Below are 21,848 nucleotides of genomic sequence, written 5' to 3'. Positions count from 1 at the left end.
TATCCAAGTTATCTAGTTATAACGAAAATTGTTGAGTTTATTTTAAGTAAATTTTCAAGTTCATACTACTTACTTGATTTCCTTAAGAACGAAAAAAATCTCGGGTTCTCACATCCCTCCCTCCTTATTGAAAGTTTCGTCCTCGAAACTTGCGTTAGCTTGATTTTTCGAATAGATGAGGGTACTGAGATCGCATTTTCTCTTCTAGTTCCCAAGTTGCCTCCCTTTCAGTGTGATTTGACCACTGTATCTTGACATAAGGTATGGTCCAACACTTGGTCTTTTGTATCCACTATTTGAATAGGGACTTCTTCATATTTGAGTTCCTCTTTCAGATTACCTTCGATCATCAGTGGTGTGACTTCAAGTACATGGCTCGGGTCCGAGACATATTTCCGTAGTTGTGAGATGTGGAAAACATTATGTACTCTAGACATTTCCGGAGGTGAAGCCAGTCGATAAGCTAAAGTTCCCACCATCTCCAATATCTCGAATGGTCCTACATATCTCGGATTTAACTTTCCGGATTTACTGAACCGTACCACTCCTTTCATTGGTGAGACCTTAACATAAGCCTTTTCTCCGATTTCCAGTTCTAACGGTCTTCTCTTCAAATCGGCCCAACTCTTTTGTCTATCTTGGGCGGTTTTGAGCCTTTCCTTGATTATGGCTACTTTATCCACAGTTAGTTGAAAAAGTAACGGCTTTTTCTCCGACTTCATCCCAGTACAAAGGCGATCTACACTTTCGGCCATACAATGCCTCATACGGAGCCATCTGAATGCTACTATGGTAGCTGTTATTGTAGGCAAACTCGATTAACGGTAGCTGCTCACTCCAATTCCCATGAAAATCTAATGCACATGCCCTCAACATGTCCTCGAGGGTTTGAATTGTCCTCTCAGTTTGGCCGTCAGTTTGTGGGTGATAGGCCGTGCTAAGAGTCACTTTAGTTCCCATGGCTTTTTGAAAACTCTTCCAGAATCGGGATACGAATCTTGGATCTCTATCAGATAATATATTCGCCGGTACTCCATGTAGTCTTACTATATTATCCATATATAAGGTAGCCAGCTTATCTAAGTTGAAATTCATCCGCACTGGTAAGAAATGTGCCGACTTGGTTAATCTATCAATGATCACCCAGATTCCGTCGTGACCCTGCCTCGATCTTGGTAACCCGACTACAAAATCCATAGAGATGTTATCCCACTTCCACTCGGGTATTTCCAATGGTTGCAGAAGTCCCCCAGGCCGCTGATGCTCTGCCTTGACTTGTTGACAGGTTAGACATTTTGCAACAAAGACAGATACATCTTTCTTCATTCCATTCCACAAGTAGTTATTCTTCAGATCCCTGTATATTTTGGTGCTTCCCGGGTGTACTGAAAATCTTGATTTATGTGCCTCGGCCATTATCTCTTCTCGAATTCCATCGATATTCGGCACATATAATCGTCCTTTCATCCAGAGGACACCCTTTTCATCAATTTGAAATCTGGTATCTCTCCTTCCTGCATTTGTTCCTTTATCTTGAAGATACTGGTGTCTTGACTTTGTTTCAGTTTGATGGTTTCTTGGAGACCTGGCTGCACTGATAGTGACAATAAGCTCACCTTTCCAGGGTTCCTCCGGCTTAATGCATCTGCCACCTTATTTGCTTTTCCTGGATGGTAGTTGATTACCAAATCGTAATCTTTGAGAAGTTTCATCCACCTTCTTTGCCTCATGTTTAATTCCTTCTGAGTGAAAATGTACTTGAGGCTTTGATGATCAGTAAAAACTTCGCATCTTACTCCGTAAAGGTAGTGCCTCCAAATTTTAAGCACAAAACTACTGCGGCTAGCTCCAAGTCATGAGTGGGGTAATTCTGTTCATATGGTTTTAGCTGTCGTGAGGCATAAGCAATTACCTGACCCTCTTGCATAAGTACACACCTAATCCTTCTTTGAAGCATCGCTGTAAACAGTGAAATTCTTACCATCCTCGGGAAGAACTAGTACTGGTGTGGATGCGAGTTTTGACTTTAGAGTTTCAAAACTCTTTTCTTTTCACAAGCTTCACTCCAAATGAATTTTGAATTTTTTTCTGAGTAAGTTTGGTGAGCGGAATGGCTATCGAAGAAAATCCTTCCACAAATTTTCTGTAGTAGCCCGCTAAACCCAGAAAACCCCTTATTTCAGTCACTGTCTTTGGTTGTGGCCAGTCTTTAATTGCTTCCACCTTCTTAGGGTCTACTGACACCCCTAATTCAGAGATTATATGGCCTAGGAACGCCACACTTTTTAATCAAAATTCACACTTCTTGAATTTGGCATAAAGTTCCTTCTCACGCAGTGTTTGTAGAGTGAATCGCAGATGTTCTCTGTGTTCTTCCTCACTTGGCGAGTATACCAAAATTTCATCTATGAAAACGACCACGAACTTGCCGAGGTATGGTTTAAATACCCGATTCATCAAGTCCATGAACGCTGCAGGAGCATTTGTTAGGCCAAAAGGCATTACTGTGAATTCGTAATATCTATATCTTGTCCTAAAAGCAGTTTTAGGAATGTCCTCGGCTTTGACCTTCAACTGGTGATATCCTGATCTTAAATCAAGCTTTGAGAAAACTTTGGCTCCTTTTAGCTGATCGAAAAGATCATCTATTCTCGGGAGTGGGTACTTATTCTTTATGGTGATCTTGTTTAGCTCCCGGTAGTCGATACATAGCCTCATGCTTCCGTCCTTTTTCTTTACAAAAAGCACTGGGGCTACCCACGGAGATGCACTAGGACGAATCTGCTTCTTGTCCAGCAATTCTTGGAGTTGCTCCTTTAACTCCTTCAATTCAGCTGGAGCCATTCGGTATGGTGCCTTTTATATTGGTGCAGCACCAGGGACTAAATTGATTTCAAATTCTACTTCTCTATCGGGTATCTCACCCGGTAGTTCCTCGGGAAATACATCTTGAAATTCTTGAACAATTGGAATTTCTTCCAACTTTGGAACTTCTTCTCCTTTGACTTCATTAAGTACAGCTAGGTAAATTTCTTCTCCCCCTTTTATAGCCTTCCAGGCTTGTGAGGCTGACAGTAGGGATTTTCTTTCTTTGGATTTCCCGTGAAATAAGACTTCCTCTTTAGTAGGAGTCTGAAGTTTCATTTCTTTCTTTTGACAGTCTACAATAGCATGGTTTTTAGCTAACCAGTCCATTCCAAGTATAATGTCAAACTCAACCATATTGAGTTGTATCAACTCTACTTCAAAAGTTTGTTCATTGATACAAATTTCACAGTTTCGATATACTTTCTGGGTTTCAATTGTTTTGCTGGCAGGTGTTGCTACTCTTAATGGTTCACTAAGAATATCATGCTCAAGTTTAAGCTTCTTAGCAAATCTTTTAGACACAAACGAATGTGTAGCACCACAATCAAACAAGGTATAAGCAGGCATTTTATTGAGTAAGACAATACCTGCCACTACTTTGTTGTTGTTATCGGCTTCCTCCTGGGTTATTTCATAAACCCGAGCATTAGTCTTGTTTTCTTGTTGTTTTCCGGGCCCTGTCCCTTTGTCCTTGATGTCTGGACAATCTCTAATTCTATGGCCCACTTTTCCGCATTTAAAACAAGCGCCGGTCTTTCGATAACATTCTCCCACATGCTTCTGTCGACATGTCTCGCACCACTTTCCTTCGGTGCTTCTCGTATTGTTAAAACTCCCTTTGAAAGATCCACCTGAATAATTTAGTTTCTTAAACTTGGGACCATTCTGCATGGATTGACTATTCGACGGCCTTTTGTTCCTGTTTTCTTCCTCGCGCCTCTTGATATCAGTTTCTGCGCTCATAGTAGCGCCCATTAAATCAGCAAAATTGATAGGTTTGAATACTGCCAGTGCTGACTGAATTCGACTGTTGAGTCCCTTTTTGAAACGATGCATTTTCAATGTTTCATCTGACATAATCGTTGGGACATATGTTCCCAGATCATTAAATCTTGACGTGTATTCCATTACCGTCATGTCCGGTGTCTGTCTGAAATTTTCAAATTCATTCAGCTTTTGTAGGCGAAACTCGGCGGGATAGTATTGCCTCAGAAATTCTCTCTTAAATATCTGCCATGTGATTTCCTCTACTTCTGCCAAAGATGGCGGCACGGTTTCCCACCATTTCCTAGCTCGATCTTCTAAAAACGGCGTTACAACTTCTACCCTCAATTCTTCAGGTACCTCCAGTAAGTGTAATTGTGATTCGACGTTTTTGAGCCAGTTATGACTGACTTCCGGGTCTGGGTTTCCATCGAAGGTCGGAACACGGTTCCTCATGAGAGATTCGTAATGGTACTTAATTCCTCGAGGTTGTGGTTCTGGTGGTGGCTGAATGGCATTGGCGAGGGGATTCACGATTCCTTGCAATGTAGCGGCTACGATAGTTGCTATTTCCCTAGCGTACGGAGAGCAGCCTGTGCGCGAGTACGAGGGGCAGCCATTTCCTAGGATAAAAATGGAAGATAAAACATCAGAATCGTATAAAGAAATAAAGCGGTCGTGGAAAATTTTCGATACTAAGGGATTTCAGAACGATTGAAGGAATACATTTTTTAAGTCTATTCGAAATTTAGGAAACAGATGAAAGTTAGACTTCAGATGAAAGTTGAACTCGAATTGGGATACACTAGGCTTTTGCCAAAACTTGACTTCGCCAAATTGTGTCTGTCAAAATCCCAGCGGGATTATGAACCTGGCGGCTCTGATACCACTTAAATGTCACGCCCCGAGTCTGAAGCATCGGTGACATCCGGCATTGTTTAACAATTACTTGAAAACAATTAAGCCTCATATCTAAATGCCAAAAACCAGTCTTTTTCATAAATAAAATATTGTCTTACAACGACAATGCAAAATGAAGATTACATCTGAGTTTTCGAAATGAAAGAGAAGGAAAGATAGAGATTTTCTGAATTCTTGATCTCAGCAGTCGATCACCATCCCCAGAATGCCTCTTGCTCCTCCTCATTTACTTGTTCCTCAGTTTTATCTGAAATTTGTATGGGGTGAGTGTTTTGGAAAAACACTCAGCGAGTGGGGGTCGATCGATTCAATATAGAACTTAATTCTTTTAAACATTTCTTTAACATACTTTCAAAACTAATATTCTTAACTTGGCACAACGGAAACGAATCGAATAAGAGACAGAACTTATCAAATGATTCAGAACAAAACAGAAGCAATACAGATCATTTCAATTCGGAACAGAACATATCAGAACAGACAGAACACTGTTACTCATCTCATTTCCATGGTCAAATTGTCCCCAATATGTTAGTCCTCTTAGGGGTGAGGCTAGAACATGGTTTTATACCCACCAATGGAGGCCGAACAGAACATGGTTTTATACCCACCAATCGGGGCCGAACAGAATCACAATTCTCGTCCCATTTCAAATCAATTTGTAACAGTGCAACAAAGACTTCAGAAGTTACAAACAGAACTTTTCAGATATTCAAATCTCAGAGTTTCCATACTGACACAGCGGAATCAAGAAATTCGAAGCACAAAGGAAAACACATAATCGATCGAAATTTTAAATAAATCAGACTGATATTTTCGAAAAAAGGACACACCAACATGTTGTCACGTTATTTATATCAAGGTTTAAAAAATACAATCGATGTACATAGCAAAAGCCCACTTACTGTATTTTGAGGTTAGAACCGAAATTTGTAGACTTTGGCACGAAGTTTCCTCTCGGAATTTGGGCGGCACTTTGACGTAGAACTTTAGCTCTTGACTGATCACACGAACCGTTCGAACGATGCCTCCTCCTTGCTTGAATCGGCCGAGGCTTTTGTGAAGAGGGGAGAGCCGAAATTTTTGAGAGGTTGAGGGGAAATTGTGAAGTGCATCTCCTAGCCTTGCATGTCATATTTATAGATGAGTCTTGCCCTTTTGTCTCCCCCTTGGCCGAATTCTTGGATCTCAAGAATGGAATAATGGTGCTCATAATGTAGGTACAAAGTTTCATGCATGAAAATCCAAAATCCCATGCATTCATCAAGTTCTAGATTAGTCATGAATGTGGCTCAAAATCTCATGCACTCCTTAAATGTCATCTTGATCTTCTAAAAGGTCATTTCCTGCATCATTAATATGTCCTAGTTCTTAACTCTCCCTTAGTTCCTTCATGGGTTAACTCAAATGTCATCTCTTGCATAATAAGTTTGTTCAAACTCTTAGCTCAACTTTTTGGTCCTGTTAGGACAAGCTTGGTTGAGCTGCGAGATCGAGTCCTTGAGCTGGGGTTTTACTCCTCCGGTGACAATACTTCGATGGATGTGGTTACTTGCAGCTAAGCTTCCGGTTGAGCTCATTCCCGAGCTTTGAAGTTACTTACACGAGTCAAGTTAGCAGAAAATCTAAGTTAATATCCAAGTTATCTAGTTATAAAGAAAATTGTTGAGTTTATTTTAAGTAAATTTTCAAGTTCATACTACTTACTTGATTTCCTTAAGAACGAAAAAAATCTCGGGTTCTCACACAATGTTCAGAAAATGATTTTTTAATACTTGGAGAAACATTTAACCAAGTATTCATGGGTTTTTTAAAAACCTCTGGCAAAATCTTTGCAGATGGACCGAATATCTTCCACCAGAATAGAAACCAATTTGGAACAGGATAGTGAAAAACATTTTCACAAATCTTTAGAAACCAAGTATGTTTCCTTTTTTCATTTTCATAAAACAAAGTTTTATTAAAACTTTCAATATAATCCCAAAAATTGAATTAAAACTCATTTTATGATTTTCAGAATAAAACTCTTCTTCCACCAATGGAGATATACCCCATTCTTCAATAGATATGATCTTCTTGATGATAAACTTTGAGAAGTTATAACTTCCTTTCTGCTGAGTATTACTGAAAAAGTGAGTTATATCAACACTTTTTGTAAATATCAGAAGATTTTCATAAAATCCTCTTTGTTTGTAAGAACCATATACATATGATGTATTGGTTAAATATCTTTCCATGATACTCCATGGAGTTTTTTCCCATTGGATATTTTTTTCTTCTATAAGAAGAATCAATTCTCTATGTTTTGTCTCTGTATATAGAGCTGAATCATTATCATCATCTTTTATGATGTTAGCATATGATGCTGAACCTTGAGAATCTGTATTACTTCTCTGTTTTTGTTTCAAGAATTCTTGAAATTCATTGTATAACTCAGTCTGCTCAGTATTATTGGCTGATGAACTAAATAAGTTCTGGGCTATTAGCTTCTGTTTGCCATGCTGTGCAATAATATTAGGGGGTTTTCCCCGACCACCTCGCCCTCTATAAGAGGACTCTCCTCTTCCTCGGGAATACTTATCTGTAAATGAAAACATTAGGATAAATATTCTCGAGTTAAGACAAGGAAGACAAGGAAGATTTTTAACTTTTCCTTAATATTTTTAACAGCTATAGTATGTCTTTCAGACCAAGGTAAAGGATTTTTCTTTAACCTATCATATAAGATAGCAGAATCTTTAGTAAGATCTTTAATATAAGGAGAAATATAATTTAAACTTCCTAAAAATCTTTGTAACTGAGTTTTATCAGTTATTATATCTGGAAATTTCGATCCAAATTCTATGCTTCTTTGAATAGGAATTATTTTTCCTTTCTCAATCATATGACCAAGAAATCTAATATTAGTTTAAAACAAAATCATTTTAGATTTTGAAATAACAAGACCAGAATAACAATATTTTAAAACATTTCTAAATGTTTAAAATGTGTTTCAATATCATTGGAAAACACTAAGATATCATCAATATAAACAATTATAAAATTGCTGTAATTATAATTCATTCATAATTTGTTGAAATTCTGAAGTGGCATTTTTAAGGCCAAATGGCATTACTGTCCTGTAGAACCCGTAAATTGGACTGCGTATAAGCCATGCATAATTCTAGTATTTAAAATTAAAATGATTTTTATCGTATCAGTATTTAAATTCTTTTCTTTAAATTTATTTATTTTACGCAGTAGTTTAATTAATATCTTTTCAGTTAAATAAGTGAGGCCGGACTGGAGATGGAGTATTGGAATAAGTTAATAAAGACTTATTTAAGAAGTGGTAATTTAGCATGTTAGTAAATATATTTTAAAAAAAAAGTTGGCATGCATGCAAGTTATTAAACTTCTTTGGTATTTTATTAAATTCTTTTCAAGCATAAAATGCATGTTAATTTCATTAATTTATGTTTAATTAATTTTATGCATTTTAGTCATAATTCATGCATGATGGGTTTTGTTTCATGAAATTTTAAAAGTTCGTGCATTAAGATATTTTAAGTTGCATTCGATCGAGTAACGAAGACCGGAGAATTTTCAGGAAAGTTATTTTATTTCTCGAATTATTTTTATAAATTAAGTTAAAGCATTTTTAAGTGTATTTGGAAAAATGAGAATTTTTGGATATTTCTACCCGCAGATTTATTTTTTATCGGTACGCGAATTTTATCGAATCGGGAGACTTTTTAAGGGTTCGGCTAATATTTTCAAAACCTTTTCAACGCGAAATATTTTTCAGGAGCGTGTTTGAATTTAATGGGCCCAATTTTAAGCTTATTGGGTTTAATTATTTTTTTAACTTTTAAATATGAATTAGGGCCCATTTGTCTAATCTTAAACTATATAATTAGCACCTAATTGTTGCCCTAAGCTCCCCCACTAAACCTAATCACACCAATCAGCCGCCCACCCCCTCCACTCACAAGCTTTCTCGTGAGTTGCTGCTGCAAGGTGTCGGTGGAACCATTTTCCTCCTCAAGCAAGATTTTCCTCCCTTCGGTTGTTGAGTCACCGATCTTTTGTCCAAGAGTTTTCATCAGGCACGCATTTGTATCATTCTTTACGCATCATGTGGGGCCTTTTGCTCCTAATAGTTATTACAATGCAATCTGATTAGGGTTAAGTAATCACAGCGGAAAACGAGTTTAAATTTTCTTTACGACGAGCCCAAAAATATCTCTTCTATAATTTGAATACTAAAAATAGTATCTCATCTCACGTCATAAAACACGCCCACACGTAATCATAACCAATCACATACAAACATCTCATATCCTCGGGACATGCCCTGGTATATAGATACATATACATATATTGTAACGTACTGTATTTTCATACTTCAAAAAAAAGGCGGAAGAATTAAAAATTTTCTTAAATGTAAACATCCATACGGTCGTCACTCAACATTCATAATAATAAATCTCAAAGTCATCCGTCACCAAAAAAATTTTACTAAAAGAAACTGTCTCAAAATATTTCACATCCAGATATTTAAAATCATAGTATTTTAAACTTCGCATAAACGTAAACATTGCGGTCCTCGGGTCTAGCCTGCCACTCAGTCCAAGCCTGCCCCTTGGTCACCACCTCCTGTCTCCTCAACATAGTCACCTGCATCGATCGAGTCTAGTGAGTCTAAAGACTCAACACGTATAAACTGGAATAACGAGTACTACGTAATAAAATCGCATGCAACTTTAAAATAGGACATACATATCTTGAAACTTGAACTTGCATAATAAACTTGAACAAACGTACGTACATAACTAGACGTGCCAACAACATAAACTTTCATAAACATACTGCATACTTGAACATACATAACTTCATCATTTTGCGTAGAGGATGTTTCAAAGCAAGTGACCCGTAACATAATAAACGCCTGATCAGACAAACCACAGTACTGGGCTGACAGGGACGTATCCACTGCCACATACATGAGATCCCCGTTCATAATTTAACGGGCTGGTTGGTTCCCGTTCATAATTTAACGCATTCCAACCACGATCTAACCCGTTCATAATTTAACGGGCGGATTGGTCCCCGTTCATAATTTAACGCTTTCCAATCCTAAACATAATTTGGTCACAAGACATTTAGCATACCTCAAAAACTTGAAATATTTTCTTGCACGTCAACATACTGACTTGGTGTTGAGGGCTTCGTTGTATCTCACTTGGGGCCGCTACTGCATATACTAACATAAATTTTTAAATACTTAACTTGCATGTCTTAGACGTAGGTACTCGAGCTCACCACCAAAGTGAATAAGTATCTTAGGACATTCTAGTTCGCTCATGGCTTGATCTCGTTTAATCATCGTACTAAACCATGACGTAAAACCACAAAACAAATCCTATATTTTTTTTTTACATAAATAAATTTTAACCATGGTGCTAAACCATGATATAGAACCCCGAAGCAAATCCTAAAAAAAAAAAAATTTTTTTAAAAGGGTGTACACGGACCCCGTGCAGGGGTCCGTGTACGGGTCCAGGTAGACTCTGGAAATTCGTATTTTTGAAGGAAAAAGGACACAGACTCCGTGCCGGGGTCCGGGTACCCTCTGTCTTTGCAAATTCACGAAAATTCGCTAACTTAATCTTTCACCCATTCAATCCAAGCCTAAGGACCATGAACCAACACCTCTAGACTCATCCTAAGATGTTATTACATTGATTCAAACCTGAAAAAAACGCCCCAAACGTCCCTAAACATCAACAATTAATTCCAACACAACAATAACTCGTAATTAGGCATCGTTTCGCTTCCTACGACTTCTATTACATCCCAAGCCAAAACCGACCCAAACGAACCACCAAATAACACCTAAATACATCTCGTAAGATATATAAATGCAGTAGCACAAGCCCGGCGATGTCCAACGAAGCCTGCAACAAATAACTTCAAGAACACATTTTACATAAAAGTCGCAGCTTGAGCAATCCCACGAAAAACGTCATAACTCACTCAATTTTCATCCAAAAATCTCGAATTTTATATCAAATCGAATGCATCAAAAAGTTATAAAATTTTTTAGTTGAAAGTTTTCTCAAAATCCCGACATAAAAATCGCAGTTTTCAACAGAACAATAAGTTACGAGATTTCAGATCTAAAAATATTTCAAACGCATTCAAACCATTTTCCACTCAAACGACGAACGTCACACATGAGTTTTCACGCATAAAAATAACCCAACGCATACTATGACAAGATCGATGCAGAAAGAACAGAATATGTGTGCCTTTTGATAACAAACGTTACCGAACCGGCCATATCGAAGCGGAAACGGTGCGAGGCTTGATCCGGGACGACCGTGGCACTAAAATCCTTGAAGAATTCACACGAGAATTGCTAGAAGATGGAGAGGGGAGGGGGCGGCTGCTCTATGAGTGAAGAACCATAGTTTTCTCTCTTTCAAAATAATAAAATTCTGAAACGTGAAGTGAGTGTGTGTGTGTTTAGTCGTGTACAGGTGTGTGTAAAAGTGTGTACGTGTGTGTGAGGTAGAAACGTGTGTGTGGGTTTAAATTTCTGTGTAATTAGTACTAATTAACTAATAAAAATACTAATAAAAGGCTAACCCACCTAGTTTAATATAAACTCTACAATTAAAATAACACACACCCAAAAATGCTAATTTTAAAGTTTTAAACTCTTAAAATTACTAAATACATAAATAAGGTTTTAAAATGCTAAAACTAAATAAATCATCTAAAACGCCCCGTCCTTAACTTAAAATAAAATACCATCTTTTGAAATTGCCAAAAATCGTCACCGGGTCTTTTCCTCAATCCCGCCTCGAATAATCGCCTGAAACATGAAACTCGAAAAAAAACATTTTAACGTGCATCACATAAACATAATTAATTTAAAATAATGCATTTAAATAGATCATGCACTACTAAGACTCGTTCTAAAATTAAATAAATGCTTTAATAGTTAAATAAATGCATGGGTTATACATGTACTGAATTTGGGCACTACAGTTCCTCCCCCACTTATAAAAATTTCTTCCTCGAAATTAAGTCTTACCGAACAACTCTGGGTAGCGGTTCCTCATGTCCGCTTCTGCCTCCCAAGTGGCTTCCTCCACTGATTGATTCAGCCACTTGACTTTGACCAGCTTGGTCACCTTGTTCCGAAGCCTCCACTCCTGTCTGTCTAGGATTTGGACAGGCCTTTCCTCATAAGACAGGTCTGGAGCCAACTGTAACGGTTCATAGCTCAATACGTGCGAAGGATTGGCTAGGTACTTCCTCAGCATCGAGACATGTAACACATTGTGTACCCCGGCCAGGTTCGGCGGAAGGGCTACACGATAGGCTAGTGTCCCAACTCTGTCAAGAATCTCAAACGGTCCAATGAACCTCGGGCTTAGCTTGCCTCTTTTCCCAAATCTCATAACACCCTTCATAGGTGCTATCTTTATAAAAACGTGATCTCCTACGGCAAACTCGAGATCTCTTCTCCTTTTATCGGCATAGCTCTTTTGACGGCTTTGGGCAGTCTTCATTCTGTCACGAATCTTGACCACCACGTCTGCAGTCTGTTGAACTATCTCTGGACCAAGTTCTGCTCTCTCACCAACTTCATCCCAATGAACTGGTGATCTGCACTTCCTCCCGTACAACGCCTCATAGGGAGCCATACCAATAGATGCTTGGAAGCTGTTGTTGTATGTGAACTCCACTAGAGGTAGTCTAGACTCCCAAGTTCCTTGAAAATCAATCATGCAGGCTCTCAGCAAATCCTCTAAAATCTGAATCACTCGCTCAGACTGGCCATCTGTCTGCGGGTGAAAAGCTGTACTGAAGAGCAACTTTGTCCCCATGGCTGCATGTAAGCTCTTCCAGAAGGACGACGTAAACCTTGGGTCCCTGTCGGACACAATTGAAACTGGGAATCCATGTAAACGAACTATCTCCCTGAGATAAAGCTCCGCATACTGCGTCATGGAGAAAGTCGTCTTCACTGGTAGAAAATGCGTTGATTTAGTGAGTCGGTCCACTATAACCCAAATGGAATTCGATCCTCTGACTGATCTCGGCAACCCAACCACAAAATCCATAGTAATGTTCTCCCACTTCCACTCGGGAATGGGGAGTGGCTTAACCAATCCTGCTGGCCTCTGATGTTCAGCTTTTACTTGCTGGCAAGTGAGACATTCTGATACGAATCTACGGATGTCTCGCTTCATCCCTGGCCACCAATACAATATCTGTAGGTCTTTGTACATCTTGGTGCCTCCTGGGTGAATGGAATACGGAGATGCGTGTGCCTCTTTCAAAATATCCTGTCGGATCGAACCAACACTAGGCACCCACATTCTATCTCTGTACCTCACAATGCCGTCTGAAACTGTGTACAAAACACTACCCTTGGCTTAATCTTTCAGTCTCCATTTTTGTAACTGCTCATCTGAAGACTAACCCGCTCGGATGCGGTCTAGCAAATCAGATTTGACTGTCATATTAGACAGCATAGGGGCTCTGCCCTCACGATAAATCTCAAGACCCAACTTCTGAATCTCAGACTGAAGAGGTCTCTGTGCTGTTAACTGAGTTATGACGGAAACTTTTCTGCTCAAAGCGTCTGCGACAACATTAGCCTTTCTCGGATGGTAGCTAATTTCGCAGTCGTAATCTTTAACAAGTTCCAACCACCGTCTCTGTCTCATGTTAAACTCTTTCTGCGTGAAGAAATATTTGAGACTCTTATGATCGGTGAAAATCTGGCATTTCTCGCCGTATAGGTAGCGTCTCAAAATTTTTAGTGCGAAGACAACGGCGGCTAACTCAAGATCGTGCATCGGGTAGTTCTTCTCGTGCACTTTCAACTGCCTGGAGGCATAAGCTATGACCCGACCTTGCTGCATCAATACTGCGCCTAACCCGAGCTTAGATGTATCGGTGTAAAGCACAAATTCACCTTGCCCTGTCGGCATGGCTAGCACTGGCGCCGAAATAAGAGCTTGCTTCAAAGTATCAAAGCTCTTCTGACATTCTTCACTCCACACAAACTTAGCATTCTTCTTGGTTAGTGAAGTGAGTGGCACTGCTATGGACGAAAACCCCTTAATAAACTTACGGTAGTAACCAGCTAAGCCCAAAAAGCTGCGGATTTCTGATGCATTCTTCGGCTCAACCCATTCCTTAACGGCTGCTACCTACGCTGGATCCACCTCGATTCCACTGCTAGATATTATATGTCCCAAAAACGCTACTTTCTGCAACCAGAACTCGCACTTACTAAACTTCGCAAACAACTTGCGACTCTGCAGAACCTGTAAAACTGTCCTCAAGTGTTGGTTATGCTCCTCATGGCTCTTCGAGTATATAAGGATGTCGTCAATAAATACTATGATTAATTGATCGAGAAACGGCTGAAATACTCGGTTCAAGAGATCCATGAAAATTGCTGGAGCATTTGTCAATCCAAATGGCATCACCAAGAACTCGTAATGCCCATATCTGGTCCTGAAAGCTGTCTTGTGGACATCTGCATCCTTCACTTTCAGCTGATGGTACCCTGATCGAAGATCTATCTTAGAGAACACGGTGGCTCCCTGCAATTGATCGAACAAGTCTTCGATTCTAGGCAACGGGTACTTATTCTTGATCGTTACCTTGTTCAACTCACGGTAATCGATGCACAGTCTCATGCTTCCGTCTTTCTTTTTCACAAAGAGTACTGGCGCGCCCCACAGTGAGAAACTCGGGCGGATAAACTCCATGTCTAAGAGCTCCTGAATCTGCTGCTTAAGTTCTAACATCTCTACTGGAGCTAATCTGTACGGTGCCTTAGAGATTGGCACTGTGCCTGGCATGAGATCAATCGCAAACTCCACCTCTCTATCTGGTGGAAGGCCTGTGACGTCATCTGGAAAGACGTCTGGAAATTCTTTGACTACCGGTACCTCTGATATAGAAGGAGTGGGCACGTCAGGTGCTGAGATAACACTGGCCAAGAAAGCCTGACACCCCTTAGAAATTAGTCTCCTCGCCTGCATGCACGAAATCATGCTAGGGAAACTCCTCCATCTAGCTGGCTCAAATAGAAACTGTTCCATGCCCAACGGTCTGACCAACACTGATCTCTACTGAAAATCTATCAGAACTCTGTTCTTAGTCAGCCAGTCCATGCCCAAGATAATGTCGAATTCTGACATCGGCAATAGGATTAAATCTGCATATACTAGGTGGTTATGCAGTTCTAGATCAATATCTCTGATCACACTGGTAGCCAACAGCTCTTCCCCTGAGGGGACTGTCACTGAGAAGTTCACGTCTAGGTCAATGGACTTGATGTCCAAATGATTAGCAAAAGTCTCCGATATGAAGGAGTGAGTGGCTCCTGAGTCTATCAGTGCGGTTGTGGATAATCTCTTAATAAAAATGTTCCCTGGGATGCGTTAGCACAACACAACTTATAACCCCAAAAATACTATCATGAACCTAAAGTATAATAGAACTCAACGTCCCAAGTCACACAAAAATTACTAGCACGCTAATAATCCCAAATAAAATTTCACATGCAAGGCAACGAAATACTGGGCTTAGGTAGAAAGGTTTACCTGTCAGTAAAGTAGTGTCTGGATCCGCCTCCTGAGCATGCATAGCGAATACCCTGCCCTGAGTTGGCTGTTTCCACTGCAGGCACTCCTTAAGCATGTGGTCACTGGCTCCACACTTGAAACACCTGCCCGACCCATACAAACACTGCCCTGGATGCTGGCGATTGCATTTAGGGCACACTGGGAAAATAACGGGCCTCTGTGGCGCCCCTGCTGCTGAATGGGACCCTTGCCCTTCGGCGGTCCCTGAAAAAGTTTCTTCCCCGGCGGCCCTTGATACGGTTTCTTAAAATGTGGTCGCTGATTCTGCTGCTGCTGGTGTGGCTGCGGTGGAGCCTGATAGGGCCTCTTGCCCTGCCTGTCCGCCTCAATATGCCGCTGGTCTTGCTCTGCCGCCAGAGCTCTAGAAACGGCAACTGCATAAGAAGTAGGGCCAGCTACCCTCACATCACGGCGTAAGATCGGCCGCAGTCCAACCATAAAATGCCTCAGTTTTGCTTGGGCATCATTCGTAATTAGGGGTACGAAGTAACACCCCCTCTCAAACTTTCTGACGAAATCTGCCACACTGCTGTCTCCCTGCCTCAGTGTCATAAACTCCCTGGTCAGGCGGGAGCGTACTTCCTCAGTGAATTACTTGGAGTAGAAGACCTCCTTGAAACCATTCCAAGGCAGCACCTGCAAATTGACTGCCACTGACGCACTCTCCCACCATAGCCTAGCGTCCCCAGTCATTAAGAAAGTGGCACAACGAACTCTGTCAGCATCTATCAGCTCCATAAAATTGAAAATTACCTCGATGGACTTGATCCATCCCTCAGCTATCATCGGGTCCGTGGTACCCGCAAACTCCTTTGGGCTCATCCTCCTAAACCGTTCATACACTGCCTCTGGTTGGGGTCTCGCCCCTGCGCCTGCTGCTGCCTGGTTCCCCGCAAACTGTGCGAAGAACTGCGTCATACCCGCAAGCATATAGCCTGCATATCTGGAGGTGGTGGTGGTGGAGGATTGGCCCTCTCCTCAACTCGAGGCTCTCTGTCCTCCTCCCTTGTTTCACGGTCGATCACACGTCTAGGAGGCATGCTGTTCCAATGAATTACCCAACACGTAAACCCAACATGGATGTAAATATATGAAAATTTTTATGATGCACGTAAATCAAACTTAAAATATGCACATACTGAAATCATAACTTGATGCTTACTATATAACATAATGCAAAACTTTAAACTTACAGACTTGAGGTGTGACTTCGTGAGCTTCTTGCGACTGGCAGTAGGCGTAACCCTTTACAAGAACAACGCTCTGATACCAACTGTAACGTACTGTATTTTCATACTTAAAAAAAATGCTGAAGAATTAAAAATTTTCTTAAATGTAAACATCCATACGGTCGTCACTCAACATTCATAACAATAAATCTCAAAGTCATCAGTCACCAAAAAAATTTTACTAAAAGAAACTGTCTCAAAATATTTAACATCCAGATATTTAAAATCAGAGTATTTTTAAATTTCGCATAAACGTAAACATTGCGTTCCTCGGGTCTAGCCTGCCACTCAGTCCAAGCCTGCCCCTTGGTCACCACCTCCTGTCTCCTCAACATTAGTCACCTACATCGATCAAGTCTAGTGAGTCTAAAGACTCAACACGTATAAACTGGAATAACGAGTACTACGTAATAAAATCGCATGCAACTTTAAAATAGGACATACATAACTTGAAACTTGAACTTGCATAATAAACTTGAACATACGTACGTACATAACTAGACGTGCCAACAACATAAACTTTCATAAACATACTGCATACTTGAACATACATAACTTCATCATTTTGCGTAGAGGATGTTTCAAAGCAAGTGACCCGTAACAAAATAAACGCCTGATCATACAAACCACAGTACTGGGCTGACAGGGACGTATCCACTGCCACATACATGAGATCCCCGTTCATAATTTAACGGACTGGTTGGTCCCCGTTCATAATTTAACTCTTTCCAACCACGATCTAACCCGTTCATAATTTAACGGGCGGATTGGTCCCCGTTCATAATTTAACGCTTTCCAATCCTAAACATAATTTGGTCACAAGACATTTAGCATACCTCAAAAACTTGAAATATTTTCTTTCACGTCAACATACTGACTTGGTGTTGAGGGCTTCGTTGTATCTCACTTGGGGCCGCTACTGCATATACTAACAAAAATTTTTAAATACTTAACTTGCATGTCTTAGACGTAGGTACTCGAGCTCACCACCAAAGTGAATAAGTAGCTTAGGACATTCTAGTTCGCTCTTAGCTTGACCTCGTTTAATCATCGTACTAAACTGTGACGTAAAACCACAAAACAAATCCTATATTTTTTTTTTAACATAAATAAATTTTAACCATGGTGCTAAACCATGATATAGAACCCCGAAGCAAATCCTAAAAAAAAGAAAAAAAATTTTTTTTAAAAGGGTGTACACGGACCCAGTGTACGGGTCCGGGTAGACTCTGGAAATTCTTATTTTTGAAGGAAAAAGGACACAGACTCCGTGCCGGGGTCCGGGAAGGGGTCCGGGTACCCTCTGTCTTTGCAAATTCACGAAAATTCGCTAACTTAATCTTTCACCCATTCAATCCAAGCCTAAGGACCATGAACCAACACCTCTAGACTCATCCTAGGATGTTATTACATTGATTCAAACCCGAAAAAAACGCCCCAAACGTCCCTAAGCATCAACAATTAATTCCAACACAACAATAACTCGTAATTAGGCATCGTTTCGCTTCCTACGACTTCTATTACATCCCAAGCCAAAACCGACCCGAACGAACCACCAAATAACACCTAAATACATCTCATAACATATATAAATGTAGTAGCACAAGCCCGGCGATGTCCAACGAAGCCTGCAACAAATAACTTCAAGAACACATTTTACATAAAAGTCACAGCTTGAGCAGTCCCACGAAAAACGTCATAACTCACTCAATTTTCATCCAAAAATCTCGAATTTTATATCAAATCGAAGGCATCGAAAAGTTCTAAATTTTCTAGTTGAAAGTTTTCTCAAAATCCCGACAGAAAAATTGCAGTTTTCAACAGAACAGTAAGTTACGAGATTTCAGATCTAAAAATATTTCAAACGCATTCAAACCATTTTCCGCTCAAACGACGAACGTCACACATGAGTTTTCACGCATAAAAATAACCCAACGCATACTATGACAAGATCGATGCAGAAAGAACAGAATATACGTGCCTTTTGATAACAAACGTTACCGAACCGGCGATATCGAAGCGGAAACGGTGCGAGGCTTGATCCGGGACGACCGTGGCACTAAAATCCTTGAAGAATTCACACGAGAATTGCTAGAAGATGGAGAGGGGAGGGGGCGGCTGCTCTATGAGTGAAGAACCATAGTTTTCTCTCTTTCAAAATAATAAAATTCTGAAACGTGAAGTGAGTGTGTGTGTGTTTAGTCGTGTACAGGTGTGTGTAAAAGTGTGTACGTGTGTGTGAGGTAGAAACGTGTGTGTGGGTTTAAATTTCTGTGTAATTAGTACTAATTAACTAATAAAAATACTAATAAAAGGCTAACCCACCTAGTTTAATATAAACTCTACAATTAAAATAACACACACCCAAAAATGCTAATTTTAAAGTTTTAAACTCTTAAAATTACTAAATACATAAATAAGGTTTTAAAATGCTAAAACTAAATAAATCATCTAAAACGCCCCGTCCTTAACTTAAAATAAAATACCATATTTTGAAATTGCCAAAAATCGTCACCAGGTCTTTTCCTCAATCCCGCCTCGAATAATCGCCTGAAACATGAAACTCGAAAAAAAACATTTTAACGTGCATCGCATAAACATAATTAATTTAAAATAATGCATTTAAATAGATCATGCACTACTAAGACTCGTTCTAAAATTAAATAAATGCTTTAATAGTTAAAAAAATGCATGGGTTATACGTGTACTGAATTTGGGCACTACATATATACTAGGAACAAGACATAAACATAAATCTCAGCCCAAGCTGTTGCTCCCACCAGAAGTACCCTCTCCGGTCTCCTGATATCCTGGAGTACCTGCCATTGTCCACACACAAAGACAGCAACAGCCCCCCTTGGGGGTGAGCAAAGCTCCGTATGGAACAACCAATCATATATACCACATATATTTAAACAATGATATATGGTATGCAATGCATGTATGTCGTGGAGGTATCAGGTCAAATGCCCATCCACTGAGCACATGTTAGAATCAATCGAATCGCTATCAAATCCAATCAATGCTCGAGCTGGCACACCGGCCGATATGGGAATACACGTATGATAGCGTCGGCAAAGCGCAATCAAATCCCACATCTCATATCCAATCATATGGGGCCACAATTGTCTATGCTTTACGGGTCATATAATACCGGCATAGCGATTGCGTCCACAAACCCCGGAATCCAATCCAATCATATCAGGGTATCCAAGGATCATAGCTCAACGTGCATGTCATGTATCGATGTATACGTAAAATGATGTGTGTTAACAAAACATTTATTTTATACATCTATATCTCAATCACAATGTCATGTTTGTCACATCAAATCATCAAATAGGCACATAAACACGTATTCCAATCCAATCAATCCAACATATATCATATAATACAGATACCTGTCGTATGTTACCCGGTCGCAACATACCTCAATTCTTCGTTTCCAGTTGATGTAGCCTGAAGATATTGATATTACACTTTATCTACATCAATAACATATTCATTCCAATCAATAACATACTCCAAAATTAATATGAGTTTCAAATATCATTTGAAACTTCAATAATTCATACCAAATTCAAATCATATCATAATTCAATTCCGACTTCAAAACTTAGTTTCTTGTCAGTTATTCTACCGCATATATATATCAGAATTAATAACAACTGACAAATAATTCTCCGATCTCAATCCAACTATTAAAATTACATAATTATAATAAATTAGAAATAATTCAAAATAACATCTCTATAATCATCTTTTCATTGTTAAAATCATACATTATTCAAAAATATTGGATTCTCGTATGATTTAACAATTTATCGGATTTATTCCAAAAATCGACAAATTTCAAATATCACAAAAAATATAAAATTTATACCTCAAATCGAAGACCTCGTGTCAACGATCCCAAAACTGAAGTCGGTTTGTCGATTGGATAAACAGATAGACCGCATGACCAAAAAGAAAAATCAAAAACTCTATTCCCCTTCGTCTCGCCTATCTACTGTCTCTCTGTATCTTAAATGAGTTGGTGGAATTCATACGTGAATTCCACCGACTCAAATTATTTTTTTTTAATTTTAATTTTTTTTAATATTATATTATATTATTATATTATTGGTATCAGAGCCATGGAAATAATCTGGTTAATAATTTAGCACTTTTTATTCAAATGAATAATTTCAGTTTAAAAGAAACTGTTCATAACAGTTTAAATGAAGAATATGATTTACCTGAAAATTTAGATTTATTGAATAAATGGACTATTCCTAAGATAGAATCTAAAATGATCTATAAGTTAGGAACCTTTGAAAGAATTGGTTTTAAACAAATAGTTAAAACTACATAATCATCAGTACCTCTTCATAATGAAGAAATGGTTATTAGATTGTTAAACAATAAAAATATTATGCCTTATAAGAAAAATTATAAATTTATTCATATAGGTTTAATTCAAATTGCTTTTAGCCTTTAACTTTAGAAGGTTTACCAGAAACCTTCATAGCAGCTTTAAGAGATGGTAGAAATTTGAATTGGAAACAATCCTTGATGGGAATAATTCAGTCTAGTCTGGCACATGGTCCAGTATATTTTGATGTTTATCCTAATTTATCTTTATCTTTGTCTAATATAAATATATTAGATTCTTTAACATTAAATGTTAAAACTCCTGGTACAGAAGTTATATGTATCTGTTATCGTATTTATTATAAACCATTATTTACACTGAATCCTATGTGTAAAAGGATAGATAAAAAATTAAATGAAACTATTCTAATAGAAACTAATTTTAATAGATCTAATATTACAACTCGTAGATCTATAAAATGGGAAGAAATTGAATTTCCAGAAAACTGGATAATTGAACAAGCTGTTCCTAGAAATCCTATAATAAATAGAGATTTACAACAAGTTATACAAAATAATAAAGGATATGTTCAAATACAGTTTAATAATGAGCAAAGAAGATTATTACCATCTTCTGTTTATGCTAGATCAAGATCTAGTCATTCTTTTATTTCTCCTCTAGATTACATGGTATATATACCAAAAACTTCTAGAGCATCTACTTCTCAAGTTAGAGAAGAAATAGAATCTACTAATACAGTAGATGATTTAATTATAAATCAAAACAATATTGTTCATAAAAGTAACTTTCAAAAAGTTAAAGTAA

General features: G+C 38.8%; 1 protein-coding gene across 1 annotated transcript; it reads right to left on the bottom strand.

Annotated features, from left to right (window-relative positions):
• Nucleotides 1-2,859: 2,859 nt before the first annotated feature.
• Nucleotides 2,860-16,358, bottom strand: LOC140807248 (uncharacterized). The gene is made up of 3 exons (XM_073164030.1): nucleotides 16,103-16,358; nucleotides 3,466-4,475; nucleotides 2,860-3,366 (listed from the first exon to the last, which is right to left on the bottom strand). The coding sequence occupies exons 1-3, from the start codon at nucleotides 16,356-16,358 to the stop codon at nucleotides 2,860-2,862; spliced, it is 1,773 nt and encodes a 590-aa protein (XP_073020131.1).
• Between the last annotated feature and the right edge of the window lie 5,490 nt (nucleotides 16,359-21,848).

Source organism: Primulina eburnea, chromosome 1, assembly GCF_022965805.1.
Source record: "Primulina eburnea isolate SZY01 chromosome 1, ASM2296580v1, whole genome shotgun sequence".
Classification (NCBI taxonomy): Eukaryota; Viridiplantae; Streptophyta; class Magnoliopsida; order Lamiales; family Gesneriaceae; genus Primulina; species Primulina eburnea.
This window is presented reverse-complemented; position numbering and strand designations above follow the sequence as displayed.

Coding starts and splice junctions, on each gene's coding strand:
- LOC140807248 (XM_073164030.1), bottom strand. CDS start 16,358: ATGACGCAGTTCTTCGCACAGTTTGCGGGGAACCAGGCAGCAGCAGGC. Junction 4,476..16,102: donor CGCTAGGCTATGGTGGGAGA/GTGCGTCAGTGG, acceptor TTTTTATCCTAG/GAAATGGCTGCCCCTCGTAC. Junction 3,367..3,465: donor AAGCCGATAACAACAACAAA/GTAGTGGCAGGT, acceptor TTTGCTAAGAAG/CTTAAACTTGAGCATGATAT.